Source organism: Pteropus medius, unplaced genomic scaffold (genome assembly GCF_902729225.1).
Source record: "Pteropus medius unplaced genomic scaffold, Ma_sr-lr_union100, whole genome shotgun sequence".
Lineage (NCBI taxonomy): Eukaryota > Metazoa > Chordata > Mammalia > Chiroptera > Pteropodidae > Pteropus > Pteropus medius.
Genome location: NW_024345600.1, coordinates 5,300,086 through 5,313,664, shown reverse-complemented (window position 1 = coordinate 5,313,664; position 13,579 = coordinate 5,300,086). Strand labels below are relative to the sequence as shown.

At 33.7% G+C, this 13,579-nt stretch overlaps 1 protein-coding gene across 1 annotated transcript in view; it reads left to right on the top strand.

Moving 5' to 3' along the window:
* Positions 1–230: 230 nt before the first annotated feature.
* Positions 231–13,579, top strand: part of LOC120611700 (pregnancy zone protein-like) — a 39,880-nt gene continuing 26,531 nt past the window's right edge. Inside the window, 11 exon segments of the mRNA XM_039874273.1 lie at positions 231–402; positions 2,201–2,384; positions 3,091–3,244; positions 3,403–3,455; positions 4,020–4,040; positions 4,503–4,671; positions 5,934–6,018; positions 8,501–8,624; positions 10,542–10,656; positions 11,659–11,768; positions 13,226–13,387. Of these exon segments, the coding sequence (XP_039730207.1) occupies positions 248–402; positions 2,201–2,384; positions 3,091–3,244; positions 3,403–3,455; positions 4,020–4,040; positions 4,503–4,671; positions 5,934–6,018; positions 8,501–8,624; positions 10,542–10,656; positions 11,659–11,768; positions 13,226–13,387 (1,332 nt within the window). The 5' untranslated portion in view covers positions 231–247.

Here is a 13,579-nt window from a genome sequence, read left to right as displayed (position 1 = left end):
TTATTTTTCCTTAAAACTATTTAAAGTACTTATTATTAATTCGAACGAGGGTAGCCTCAAAGCACTATTTTTCAAGTTCTTAGACAGTTTAAGAGAATAGATGAAAGAATACTGATAGTTGTGAAAATGATCTGGAATTTTTTTTTTTTTATACTGGATTTTTTTATCCTGGAAGTAGTTAATGTTTACAAAAATGAATGGTTAGCAGTTTACTTTCACTGCCCATCAGGTAACATAAAAACCAGTGATGTTGGAACAAGAGCAGAGTCCAAGGAATCAAGAGCTCAGACTCCCGTTACTTCTCTTTCCTTTCCACACTATGAGGGGAAATCGACTGCCCAATCCAGTCTTGATTCTACTTTTCCTGCTTATTCCCAGAGATGCTTCAGCTACTTCAAAACCGTAAGCAACATTTCCAGGAAAGTCTGTTGCCCTCCTCTTTCCCATTGTGTTATCTGCTTCTTGATGTCTGTCTACTTATTTTCTGATTCCTTGTGAAATGGTCAGTTGTCAAAGGGCTTGGAAGGATCAGTAAATTGTTATTTCTCATGTGGAAAGAGGTATACTCCAATTCTAGAAAACTCAGAGACATAAAGTAGTAACATCTATGAAACATTCACCAAATAAGAATATAAAAGTCTATACCATTCATAAAATATAAAGAATATAAAATTCCTACCCCCCACACACACATCCCAAATTTTTTTAACTGTAACTTCTTTATTGGCTCATGAAAAGGAGTGCAGTGTCTTAGTCATTGTGAAGTGACTCAATGTCTACATTTTCCCCAATTCAGGGCTTGCCAGAATGGATGTATGACCTATAGACAAGCCAGGATTTGTGTGTCAGTTCACTCAATCCTTTAGCAAATCCTTAAGGGCTGGTATTAGATCTTGGGAATATAAAGATTAACAAAATGTAAACCCCTTCCTCAATACCTTACAGTATAGAAAAGAGGAGTTGGTGCACAGATAATGGAATACAGGGCTAAAAACAGAAGCCAGCATTGCAGAATTCTGTGAGAACATCCACAAAGGAAATCTAACTTCTCAGGGGAACTGATGAAAGTGAAGGGGCATCATCTAAGTCTGTATAGAGAAAGTTGCTTTCGAGATATGTCTTATGAATCAAATAAAAGTTTTTCAGATAGACAAGGGCACTTCAGAAAGAGAGAGACATGGGCAAGTAGAGCTTCAGAAAGTGCAGCATATTTGTGTGATAATAAATAATGAGCAAAGAGCCTCAGAAGACTAATATTTTCCTCTGGGTGTATACAGTATTATGTTTAGTGATTAGATTAGCTTGGTCTGGCTTTTCTTCCATCACCAGAAAGTGAAAGATAGAAAAAAGCTAGAGTTGCTTCTGAAATAGTAGTAAAAAGCAATTCATCTCTTCCCTATGTATTATAAAGTGTCCAATGTGATGATTTGATATACGTATATATTGTGAAAGGATCTCCCTCACTGAGTTAATTAACACATTGATGTCTCACATATTTACTCTTTTTGTGTATGTGTGAGACCCTTAAGTTCTATTCTTTAGGAAATTTTGGTTATATCAATTATAGGCACCATGTTGTATATTATATCCTCAGACCTTATTCATCTTATAATTGAAAGTTTATACCCTTTTCCTAAGCTCTTCCTATTTCCTCCACACCCCACCCCTGGCAACCACTTTTCTAATCTATGTTTCTATTAATCTAATCTTCTTTTTAGATTCCATGTAGTGATACTATGCAGTATTATCTTTCTCTGTCTAGCTTATTTCTCTTAACATAATGTCTTCAAAATCCAACCATGTTGTCACAAATGACAGGATTTTCTTCTTTTTTAAGACTGAATAATATTCCATTATATATAATCACATTTTCTTGAGCAATTTCTAAATTTGAAAATTATTCCTATCAAAATACATAATAACTCATGGATTATTTATATGTAGTTTATGAACAGGTTTACAAAATAATATGAGGGTGAAAATTTCCACAAGAGAAGCAAATTAATGTTTAGCTTACTGAGGTTTTCTGAGTTTCTATGGCCTTTTGGATTGGTCTTTGAAGAATACACTCCTCTATACTCTTGCTGAAACCTGGCTTTGTTCTGATTGGTGACAATAGCAAAGATTATCTAGGAAACAGCCACAATAATGATGTCTTTTTAACTTCTCCATGGTTAATACAGACTCCTCTTCTCCACAGGCAGTATCTGGTGCTGGTCCCATCAAGTCTGTACGTTGGAGTTCCTGAAAAGGCCTGTATCTTGCTTAATCACCTGAATGAGACAGTGACACTTAATGTAATTCTGGAGTATGGAACGCACAACAAGTCCCTCCTCACAGACCTGGTGACAGAGAAGGACTCCTTCTACTGTAGCCCCTTCATTGTCAGTATCTCTCCTTGGGATAATGGAGATCATTAGAGAAAGGGTATATTAGTTGATGCCTTATATTCTGACCCCAAACAATTAAAAACAAAAAAGCATAATGAAGAAAAAAATGAGAAATGCTGAGTGAATTTCAAATTAGATTTTAAAAATGAAATTTCTACTGAGCATGCTTACATAATGTTTACAAACAGATCTAGTGCAATACACAGAAGATAGCAGTAGTTATAATAAAGATTTCACCTACTTGTATACTTCTAAGATAAATAATGTTCATGTCATCACAGATAAAAACACTGAGGTTCATAAAGTTAAGTGACTTATCTAAGATCTCACAACTAATGGTTAATGTATTGCCTAGTAAGCTTTATTACTTAAAGTATTAAATATTTAGTTAATCTTACTGGGTTACAACTAATGATAACATATAATTGTTGTGAAAATGTAGGCATGTTATTTCCTTCACTATCATTACAGGTTGAAGAATTGGTTCATTTTATTGCAATGACATTTTCCTCCAATTAAACCAATGACTTGTTACTGTCATGTTACACAATCATAATAATCTATAAAGCAATGGAAATAATCCTTGACCTTATTCCCTACTAATTCTCATTGGACTAACCAGAGAAATGAGAAAATCATAATGGCTGAGACATTCAGAAGTGGATCAGGGCAGATTCTTCAGCTTCTTTCTGTTTTTCAGATTCCAGAGTTGCCATCTTCCTCAGCGTTCATTATTGTGCAGGTGAAAGGGCCAACCCAAGAGTTCATAAAGAGGAAGCCAATACACATAGCAAAAGTAGAGAGCCTAGTCTTTGTCCAAACAGACAAACCCATCTACAAACCAGGGCAAACAGGTATAAGGAACCAAATGAGCAAGTTCAACTTTAGGGGTGGGGGCCAGGGGCGTTCTCTATTACTTTATTCTGCAGTCATGGAAGTCTTAGCCTATTGTTACTGTACTACTATCCTGGATTACCATTGGAGAGTTTCATGGGAAAAATCTCTGTTTCAGTGAGATTCCGCATTGTCTCCGTGGATGTCAGTTTTCACCCCTTGAATGAAACGGTGAGTCTCATAATAATGGGTGAGGTTGGGAGAAACAGGCTAAAAGTGAAAGCCCATTCTTTTGGAAAACCTGAAACCATTATGAGGTATCTAAGTCTATTACAGAAAGATTTCATAAGAGTACCACTGCTAGAAGTTAAGAGAAATCAGTTAATCAATTATATTGTTAAAATAAATATTCAGTTCAAATTATCTTCTTAAAGATACCAGTTATTTTTATTGAACAAAAGAAAAATAAGCGTATTTGATTTCTCTTTTAAAATATGGAGAATTTCTTAGAGCTAAATATCATCTGCAAAATAAATTTACTCGGACATTTTTTGCCTAACTATAGGTTTCCTCAACTGTACATTATTTGAGAAAGGGAAAGTCCTGAGCTCTTAAGAGATATATGTCCCAAATAAAATATATAAAGTGCTATGAACCAAACCAGGGCGCAATTCCTGTTTGGACAAAAAATATACAGACTCACTTTCTCTGATCCAGATCCTCTATCAATGCTGATGTCAACGATTTTCTCATTCTAAACTCGATCTCTTACTTATATTATTTCTTTCTTTTCAGTTCTCAGTGATTTATATTGAGGTAGGTAAAATATTACATATCTCAATTACAATGAAGACTTACTTCGTTATGTCAAATTGCCTCTTTGCCTCCTTCACCCCACTAGCTCTTCACCAAAACTATATTAAACACTGTTTTCCCTGTCATTCTTAAAACCTTTGGAGAGTGGATAAGATTTAAATGAAGAAAAAAAAATTCCCTGAGATGATGCAATTTAGTGACTCTTCCAATATTTCTTACCACAATAAGTACATATAGTCTCAAAAAGAGGTACTCTAATCTGCAGTATCCCATCGCTGGTAAATTTCTTGCCCTTTTCTCAAACTAGAATTCTTAGAAAACTTTGCTAAAACCTTTCATGCCAATTTACCAAACATCAGTTATCCAACTCTCAATGTCACCCTTCCTGAAAAGCTGTATCTCTACTCAAAAAGTATCTATATGTCAATTGTTTATATGAACTTACAATGTTTTTACCTGTAGAATCCCAAGAGGAATCGAATTTTCCAATGGCAACAGTTCAGATTGCAAGAGGGACTCAGCCAGCTCTCTTTCCCACTCTCAGTGGAGCCCAGTCTGGGTCTCTACAAGGTCAAGTTGGAGAAGGAGTCGGGGGAAAAAATAGAACATTCCTTTGAGGTGAATGAATATGGTAAGAATTCTGCATATGTCCAAGACATTTATAACAGAGTATTTAAGACTGAATAACTTGTAGACATAGGTGACAGGAAAAGATCTAGCATATAATAGTTGAAAATTAGCAAGCGTCTTTATTTACCTAAATATTTGCTAAGTACTTTTCATGCACTATCTCAATCCTCGCAATAGTCCAGGGCAGATATTTTATTATCTCCATTTTATAAATGAGTATATCAATACTAGAAAAGTTAGTAATCTACCAAAATCATAGAGCCAATAAGAAGGAAGAGAGATTTTAATAGGTTTATATAACCATATTTAAACTTAAATTGTAATCAATACATTGTGTTACCTATATGTATGTATAAATATCTTAAATATCTTATAATTAAGATATTTCCTGAGATTATCTCCTGGCCGTCTATAACCTACACCTACCCTACTCTAGTCATAGAAATTAGACATCGAATCATCTTATTAGCTATCAGCTATGTAGATTTTCTAATGTAAATTAAATATATTATGCCATGGATGAGGAAACCTATAACAAAAACATAATTTCTAAAACTCGCCAGAACTTCCATAAGAATTATAGAAGAAATATTTATTATCTAAATAGCTAACATTATACAACTGTGGGAGGGGCTGAAAAAGTAAGGGTCCAGCAGGAGAAGGTGGTGGATCAGAGGAAATTACTAACCAGTTCTCTTGAAGCAATGGTGAGGATGAATAAAGCAGAACTTACAAGGGCATCTTCAGCTGCCAGAGTGGAACACAAAGAGAAACTGATAGAAGGACCTATGGAAGGCTATTACCTCTTCATATCTACCATTTTAATATTTCTATAACCAAGTGTCTGGTGGTGGTCCTAGGGCCTCTGATTATCAGTAGGGCTAGCTGTAGGAAGAAGAACTGGACACAGAGGGAAAGGATTAGAACAAATTGTAACCTACTGGCCTCTGTACCTGTTACCACATCTAACCATGATAATCTTCAGAGACTTATGGCCCTGCTTTCTTTCCACCTGTGAAATCTTGAACAAGTTCAGACAAGGAGATTCCAGGAAATGCAGTACCAGCTTAACCAAGTTAATATGGTACAAACTGCCCATGGTTACGAATGGCATCTTCTTTCTCAGTAGCATCCCTGCTGCTCTGTATTGCAATTGAAATCATTTCATGTGATCTTATTATAAGGTTCTGTAATAGAATCATTACTAATGCTTACAAGATCTCATACCCACTCTCACCTTTTTTTCTCTCCTATTGATAACAGTTTTGCCCAAATTTGAGGTCCAAGTGAAAATGCCCAAGATTATTGGTTTTCTTGATGAAGCATTTGTAGTATCCGTATGTGGCCTGTGAGTTACATTTTTTATCTAATTTCTATTTTTCTACTCTATTTGTATTGCAAATAATTGCTACTGAACTTTGAAGTATTTTAATTAGAAAAGGAATGACTCTAACTTGCCTGAGCCCTGACTAGGAAGCAGAGATGGTAGCATATGACACTTTTACTACTAATAATAAAATTATTTACTGAAAATTTCAGGTGTACAACATGGTAACTAGACATTTATGTAACTTATGAAGTGATCACCCGAATAAATCTAGTGTCCATCTGACACCATACATAGTTATTACAATATTATTGACTGTATTACTTATGTTATACATCCCTATGACTATTTTGTAACTACTAATTTGTACTTCTAAATCCCTCCTCAACATCAAAATGTTCTCTGTATCTATAAGCTTGTTTCTGTTTTGTTTGTTTATTTTGTTCTTTAGATTCCACAGGTAAGTGAAATCATATGGCATTTGTCTATGTCTGTCTGACTTACCCCACTCAGCACAATATCCTTTAAGTTCATCCATGTTGTTGTAGATGGAAAGATATCATTCTTTTTTATGACCGAGTAACATTCCTTTGTATATATGTACCACCTCTTCTTTACCCATTCATCCATTGATGGGCACATGAGTTGCCTCCATATCTTGGTTATTGTAAAATAATTCTACAGTGAACATATGAATTTATATGTCCCTTTAAAGCAGTATTTGCAAACTGACATTTAAATCCAACAGTCTGGATTTAGAACCTAAACTCTTCAACAATATTCTATACTGCCTCTGCAATTTTAAAAAGTCTAGCTTTAAGAAGCGTTTTTTTGTTTGTTTGTTTTGTTTTTTTGTATCCTAGACACTGTGTTAAATTGAACCCAGGCCATTCAACTCTAGAGCTCACGCTCATAACTTCTGTGTTATTCTGTGTAGTGTTATCTCCATTTTTTAATTGCTCCAAATTTCTTGAACTATGGAAAATTAGAAGTTAAGCAGCCCCTCTATATTAAATGCTGGATATATAATGTAGAATTCAAAATACGTGTCATAGTTATGTCTTCTCTGATTGCCTTTTAGTGCAGTAGCACATCCTCCACATGCACCAAGGAGAGAAACATTACCTCTTACTTTTGAAAATAGTGTGAGATACATGTTTTCATCCCTCTCACTAGCTTTGATGCTTTAAAATTTTCTATCAGAAGAAACGCCTTTTGATTCAGATTTAAAGATAAGATTCAACAAAGTGATTGAAATTCAGTAAATAATTTATCACTTTATCAGCACTTAAAGAAATTTGAGAGACAATCTACAAAAAAAGGGAACTTTGGGGACACTGAAGCCAAATCTCACCTTCTTCAGTTTGGGCTAAAGCAATAGGTTTCAAACTTAAGTGTGCATCAAATCTATGGAAGTGCTTAGTTAAAATATAGGTTATTGGCCCTAACTCTAGAGACTCTACTCATAAATCTGAGGAGAAATTCAGGATTCTGAATCTCGATACATATCTCAGGTAATTTTAAAGTAAGTGGCCTATAAAGCATGCTTTGAGAAACAATAAACTAAGCCCTACTTCACATCATGTCTTAGTTCAGGCTGCTATACCAAAATATCACAAACTGGGTAACTTATAAACAACAGAAATTTATTGCTCACATTTCTAGAGACTGGGAAATCCAAGATCAAGTTTCCAGCTTGGTCAAGTTCTAGTGAAGGTCCTCTTTCTGATCCATAGCTAGTGCCTTCTCATGCCTCTTCACATGGTAGAAGGGGAAGGAGCTCTTTCTGGAACCTCTTTTATAAAGACAGTAATCTCATTCATGAAGGCTCCACCCTCATGATTTAAGCACTTCTCAAAGGCCTCACGCCCTAATACTATCCTCTTTGGGGGTGAGGATTTCAACATATGAACTTTAGGGGACACGAACATTCCAACTATATCACATCATATCCTTCCATCAGATTTGGCAGAATCGGACTAAGTCATTATGATACTATTCATTTATAAAATTTTGTTTTATATTAGTGCTTTTCCATTTAATTTCTCATTTATCCTCTTAAAATGTATATGAATTAGGGAGGACTTAGAAATCCACTCTCTACATATCCTGATTTTTTTCTCTAATACAATTTAAGAAGTATTGTTAAAGCCGGAATTATAACCTAGATAGTCTGAGAACAGAGGAAGAAGGAAATAAGACAGGCTTATAATAAAATCTCTGAAAGGGAGGAAAGATGTGAGAAAAACTACACTGTTAATTTTCCATTTGGAGGTGTTTCAAAAAAGATCAGTAAGTATTTTCTGTTAGAGTTATAGATGTATGCTACTTAGGTAATCAAGACACAGTTTCAGAATAAGTGCTTTTGAAGTACAAATACTATGTAAGGAAAAATAATTGCTGTAGATGAATAAGATGGATATGTGAACGTATCAAATCATGAGAAAAACATCTAAGTTATTTATATTAAGCACCTTTTTGTATGACTGCTTTATTGTTATAGATACACATATGGGAAGCCTGTCTCTGGTCTAGTGACAATTAATGTATGCAGAAAATATGCACAACATCATTTTGCCTGTCATGGAAGACATTCACAAAATATCTGTGAAGAATTCAGTCAACAGGTATATGGAAACTACTCTCTCCAAGACACTAACACTAGATCTAGTTTTCTCCTGGATTATAATACAATGGAGAATGCAATAGAATACTGTATTGTGAATATAATACAACAGTAGCATTTGAAATAGTCACCTTGGAAAATTATGGAGTAAGAGAAACAATGTCTGATTCCATGACAATGTTAGAACCTCACTTGAGGGTTGGGCTCATGGACTTATGGTGATATTTATTTGTTTAGTTTTGTAATTTCCTTCCAACAGCAATCGACATGCCAGGTATAAAAGCATAAAAGGGTATGGAAGTATCAAAAGTTGGCTTTTATCAAACAAATGAGAGAAGAAGAATGTGACAGATGTTAAGAATTTGGCTGGTGGTACAATCAAATGGCACACTATGGAATCTAAACTGCATATGGACGAATATGAAACCAGTATCAGGTTGAGGAGAGGGAGACCTAGAGAGACAGTGGCCTGAAGGCCTCAATTACATCAAAGAAATGCAATAACTAAGGAAAACAGCAGAAACTAGAATATGTTGTATTAAAAATTAAAATGTATAAATTACTGATTTCAGGCTTAAGAGTACATAAAAGTCCAGGGTGTGGCAGTGTGAGTGGGCACTGTAAAGGTACGGAAAAGAAAGTTATCAAAGCTGCAGAAAGCTACTAAATGAAAGGGTAAGGTGATAAATATGATAATGAATGTCAAGATAAACATTGATAAGCAGGATAAACATGAGAGCAATCCAGCTGCCAAAATCTTTAATATATCAGACTGATTTTTTTTAAAGTGAGTCATGACCTCTATGTATAAATAAACCAAATATTGTTAAATGTTATGATGCAATAGATATTTTAATGTAAGTACAAAAATAAAAAATCTTTATTAAAACACAGTTCCCAATATTTAGTTTGGAAATCCGATTACAGTCATGAGTCGCATAACGATGTTTCAGTCAATGACAGACCTGGTCCACTTCCTTCATAATGTCATAGTGCAATGTATTACGTGTTGTGGTGATGCTGATGGAAACAAACCCACTTCTCTGCCATTCCTATAAAAGTATAGCACATACAACTATGTACTGTACATAATTGTTGCCTGTTTATGTATTTTCTATACTATATGTTTTATCGTATACTCTTTTTACTTATAAAAAAAGTTATTGTAAAACAGTACACTGTGTCACGCAGGCAGCACCTTCATATCCCTCATATTTTCCATGTCTCTGTCACTTTCTCTTGCACTTGATTTACTTTTGTGTTGTTTTGTACAGTAACATGTCATACAGGCCTATAGACTGGGAGCAATAGGCTATATCATATAGCATAGATGTATAGTAGGCTATGCTATCCAGGTTTGTTTAAGTGCACTTTACTCTGTGATGCTCACACAACTACCTAATGATGCATTTCTCAGAATATATCCCCATCATTAAGTGACTGTACTGAAGTAATTCATTTATTCAATGAATATATATGTTTTTATTAATGTCTGAGACATTGAGAAAATACAGTTGAGAAAATATAATCATTAGTTGATATTTAGGTGAAGGTGGTTACAAAGTTTTCTTAGAAGATGTGTCTGAGTTGAGTTTAGAAGAGCAGTAACTGTTGGCATAAGAACAGGAAAATGTTAGCATTTGAAGAACGACATATGCAAAAACTAGAATTACAAAATATTGTCACACATTTGGACACTATATGAATTTTAATATGGCAGAAATTGGATAGACTTTCAGAGAGGAAGGGAGAAGGCAAAGACTGGCAAGAGTTAACTCGATGATTAATGAAGACATTTTATGATATTTGGGGGCTTGGTAAAAGGTAAGCAAAACATTTGTAAAATTTTCTTCTATAGCTAATAAAAAATTTTCATAGAAAGTCAGAAGACCCAGGAATTCTCTTTCTTTCTCTTCAGGCAGACAGCAAAGGCTGTTTCACACAACTCATAAAGACTAAATTATTTCACCTGACACAAAGAGTGTATGAAATGGCAATAAAAGTGGAAGCCAAGATCAGAGAGGAGGGAACAGGTTTGTACTTGTTTTAATATTAATAATTCATCCATTTATTAATTTATGAAACATCAAATTTTCATTTCATGTAAAACACTTTATTATTTCTGAGGACTATGAAAATGGCATAATGCCTACTCTCAAGTAATTAGAAATCTAAAAAAAAATTATATTTATTTGTATATGTTTATATATATGTATGTATATATGTATAACCATAATAAAATTACTACAAGATATGTAAAACCTAAGAGCTAAATGAGTATGAAGAGAAATAATTAATTCTAATACAAAGCCAAAGAAAGCTTTATAAAGTAGTATTTTAGCTGATTTGTATATAATGAATAACATTTTGAAAGATAGTGATGGACTGGGAAAGCATGATAAGCATAAAACAAATGTGTTTGGTCTCAGAAAAATCTGAAAATGTAGGTTGGAGCTAAGATATATAGAAAAGTAAAGTAAATCACATACTAAAGAGGTTAGACTTTATTATGAAAAGCATTGTTTATCTTTAGATTTATTTGAGAATGACCTAAATAAATTGATATTTTTAAAAGATAATTCTAACAGATATGAAGAGGACAGGCTAGATGAAAAATGTGTTACAATGTGATACATCAGAATATTACTCAAAGATGACCCCGAACATTACAAATTTGGGAACTGAAAAATGGAAATGCCATTAATCAAGATAAGGAGTGGATGAAAAAGAATTATGTTGATGAGAATGTGTCCAAGATAATTAATTATAATTTGGAATATCAAAATGGAAGTTGATTAATTCAGCAGATAATTTTTAAAAGAAATCCAAGGCAAAATCAGGACCAGAATGTAAATCCAGAACCACTCCCATATCCTCCTAAGAGTAAATGCAATTGTTCTAAAAGTGAGGTGATTTAGCATTGCTAAATTGAGGTTAGAGGCAGACAAGGAAGATATTTTGTTATGTTGGAGTAAAGTGGGATGGAGTAAGGAGGTGAGTTGAATATAGTTCAACTGAACTTATTTCTTTTTCAGGGTTGGAATTAACTGGCTATGGATCATGTGAAATCACAAATACCTTAAGCAAAATAAAATTTACAAAAGTGGATTCACATTATAGACGCGGACTCCCTTTCTATGGACAGGTAGAATATTCTTTCAATATATTCATAATTTGGCTTTTAAGGAAATGAGTTTTTAAATCAAAATTTATTATAAAAATGAATATTTACAGTAAGAAACTACATTACATCAAATTACAAACTTAAAAGGCAAATGTCACCACAAATCCAGAAAAATAAAGCATTTTTTATTAATTAACTTTCTAACATACCTCTCTAATACATTTTTTCCGAGTAGTTTGGCTGCCTACTTTCTGATTGCCTCTTTATAAATAACGATTTTGTAATATAATTTTCTATAAAAATAAAGAGATATTCTTTCATTTAGATGATTGAATTTTTTATTACTGATAGTTTTTAAAAGTTTTTTTTTCAGTTTCAAGGCTCAATATTGGCAATAATTTTGGCAAATTTTAAGATTGATATCCAATTTAGTAAACTATCAATTTTCTTTCATAAAGAGAGAGATATGAGATTTCTGGGCATTTTTAAATTTCTCTTGTAGTAACTAATCTTTGAATTGACAGTATATATCCTATTTCCCCATTTTAGTGGCATATTATGAATTTTATATCATCTTCATTTATTCTAGTATTTCGTATCAAATTGGTAAGAAATTAGTCAACATGTAGACCTGATTAGGCAAGGTCATTTCAGGTTCGGAGAAGAGCATGAGAAAACTGAAGACCTGAAAGATGAATATGACTTGGCCAGAAATTTAAGAAAGATGGGAGAATATCCAGGGCTGTAGGTATGGAACAGCTTTTAAAGAACAAAGAACTAAGAGGTAGCCAGTGTTACTGGTTGAGATAGAAGATATAACTGGATTAACTGAATAGTTGTAGGTAAGCTAGAACAGATCTTCAAAGGCTCTTTTCAGAATTTTGGATTGAGAAGTTGCTGAAGGTTTTAAAGAGAGTAACATGATCAATTTAGCTCAGACTGTATAAAGAATGGTTTGAAGCAAGGATGAAACAGCAAGAAGGTAGACTGCATAAGATTAAATAGAAAGCTATTGGAAAGCTATTGTGTTTTTCACTGGAATGGTAGCAATGGATTTGGAGAGAAGTAAATAGAAATAAAATATGTTTTACAGGGGAAGAGACCGTTCTTGGCAATGGGTTAGCTATAGGCAGTGAAAGAGAAAATGACACACACACACACAAAAAGCCCTTGGTATTCTTGCATAAACTATTGGATAAATAGAACACCATATACTAAGATAGAGACATGAAGAAATTTGAGGAAGGTAACATAATGAGTCTACTTTTGGATATTTTCAGTTGAACGCTCATAAGTTATCTAAATTGAAATACCAAAGAGAAAAATAGTTTAGAGTCTAAGAAAGCAAATCTTATTTTCAGATTCTAAAATCTTTAGTAAATGACAGTGACCAAGAGGTCAGTGGTGACCATGACAAATAATGGAAGATGTTACGGCTATATAACACTTGAAACCAGCTATCACTTTCATATTTCTAGGTTATTCTAGTTGATGAGAAGGATCAGCCAATTCCCAATAAAACTCTATATGTCAATGTGAATCCAAGTGCATATCATTCCAACTTAACTACTAACGAGCACGGTTTGGCAAACATTTCCATTGATACCACCAACCTTATATCTTCTTTTATTACAGTTACGGTAAGTGCAAAGGGGCATCTGGAACTAAAAAGACAGAAATCACCGGAGCCATGTAATTTAAGGATATATGAGAAGCATTTGAACTCTAGGGATAAAATAAGATGACAAAAGAGTAAAATAGAAATTTCATGATGTGGAGACAAATTATAAAAAAACAAAAAATTCTCTGTCAAAAATCTTTTCCCTTATGTC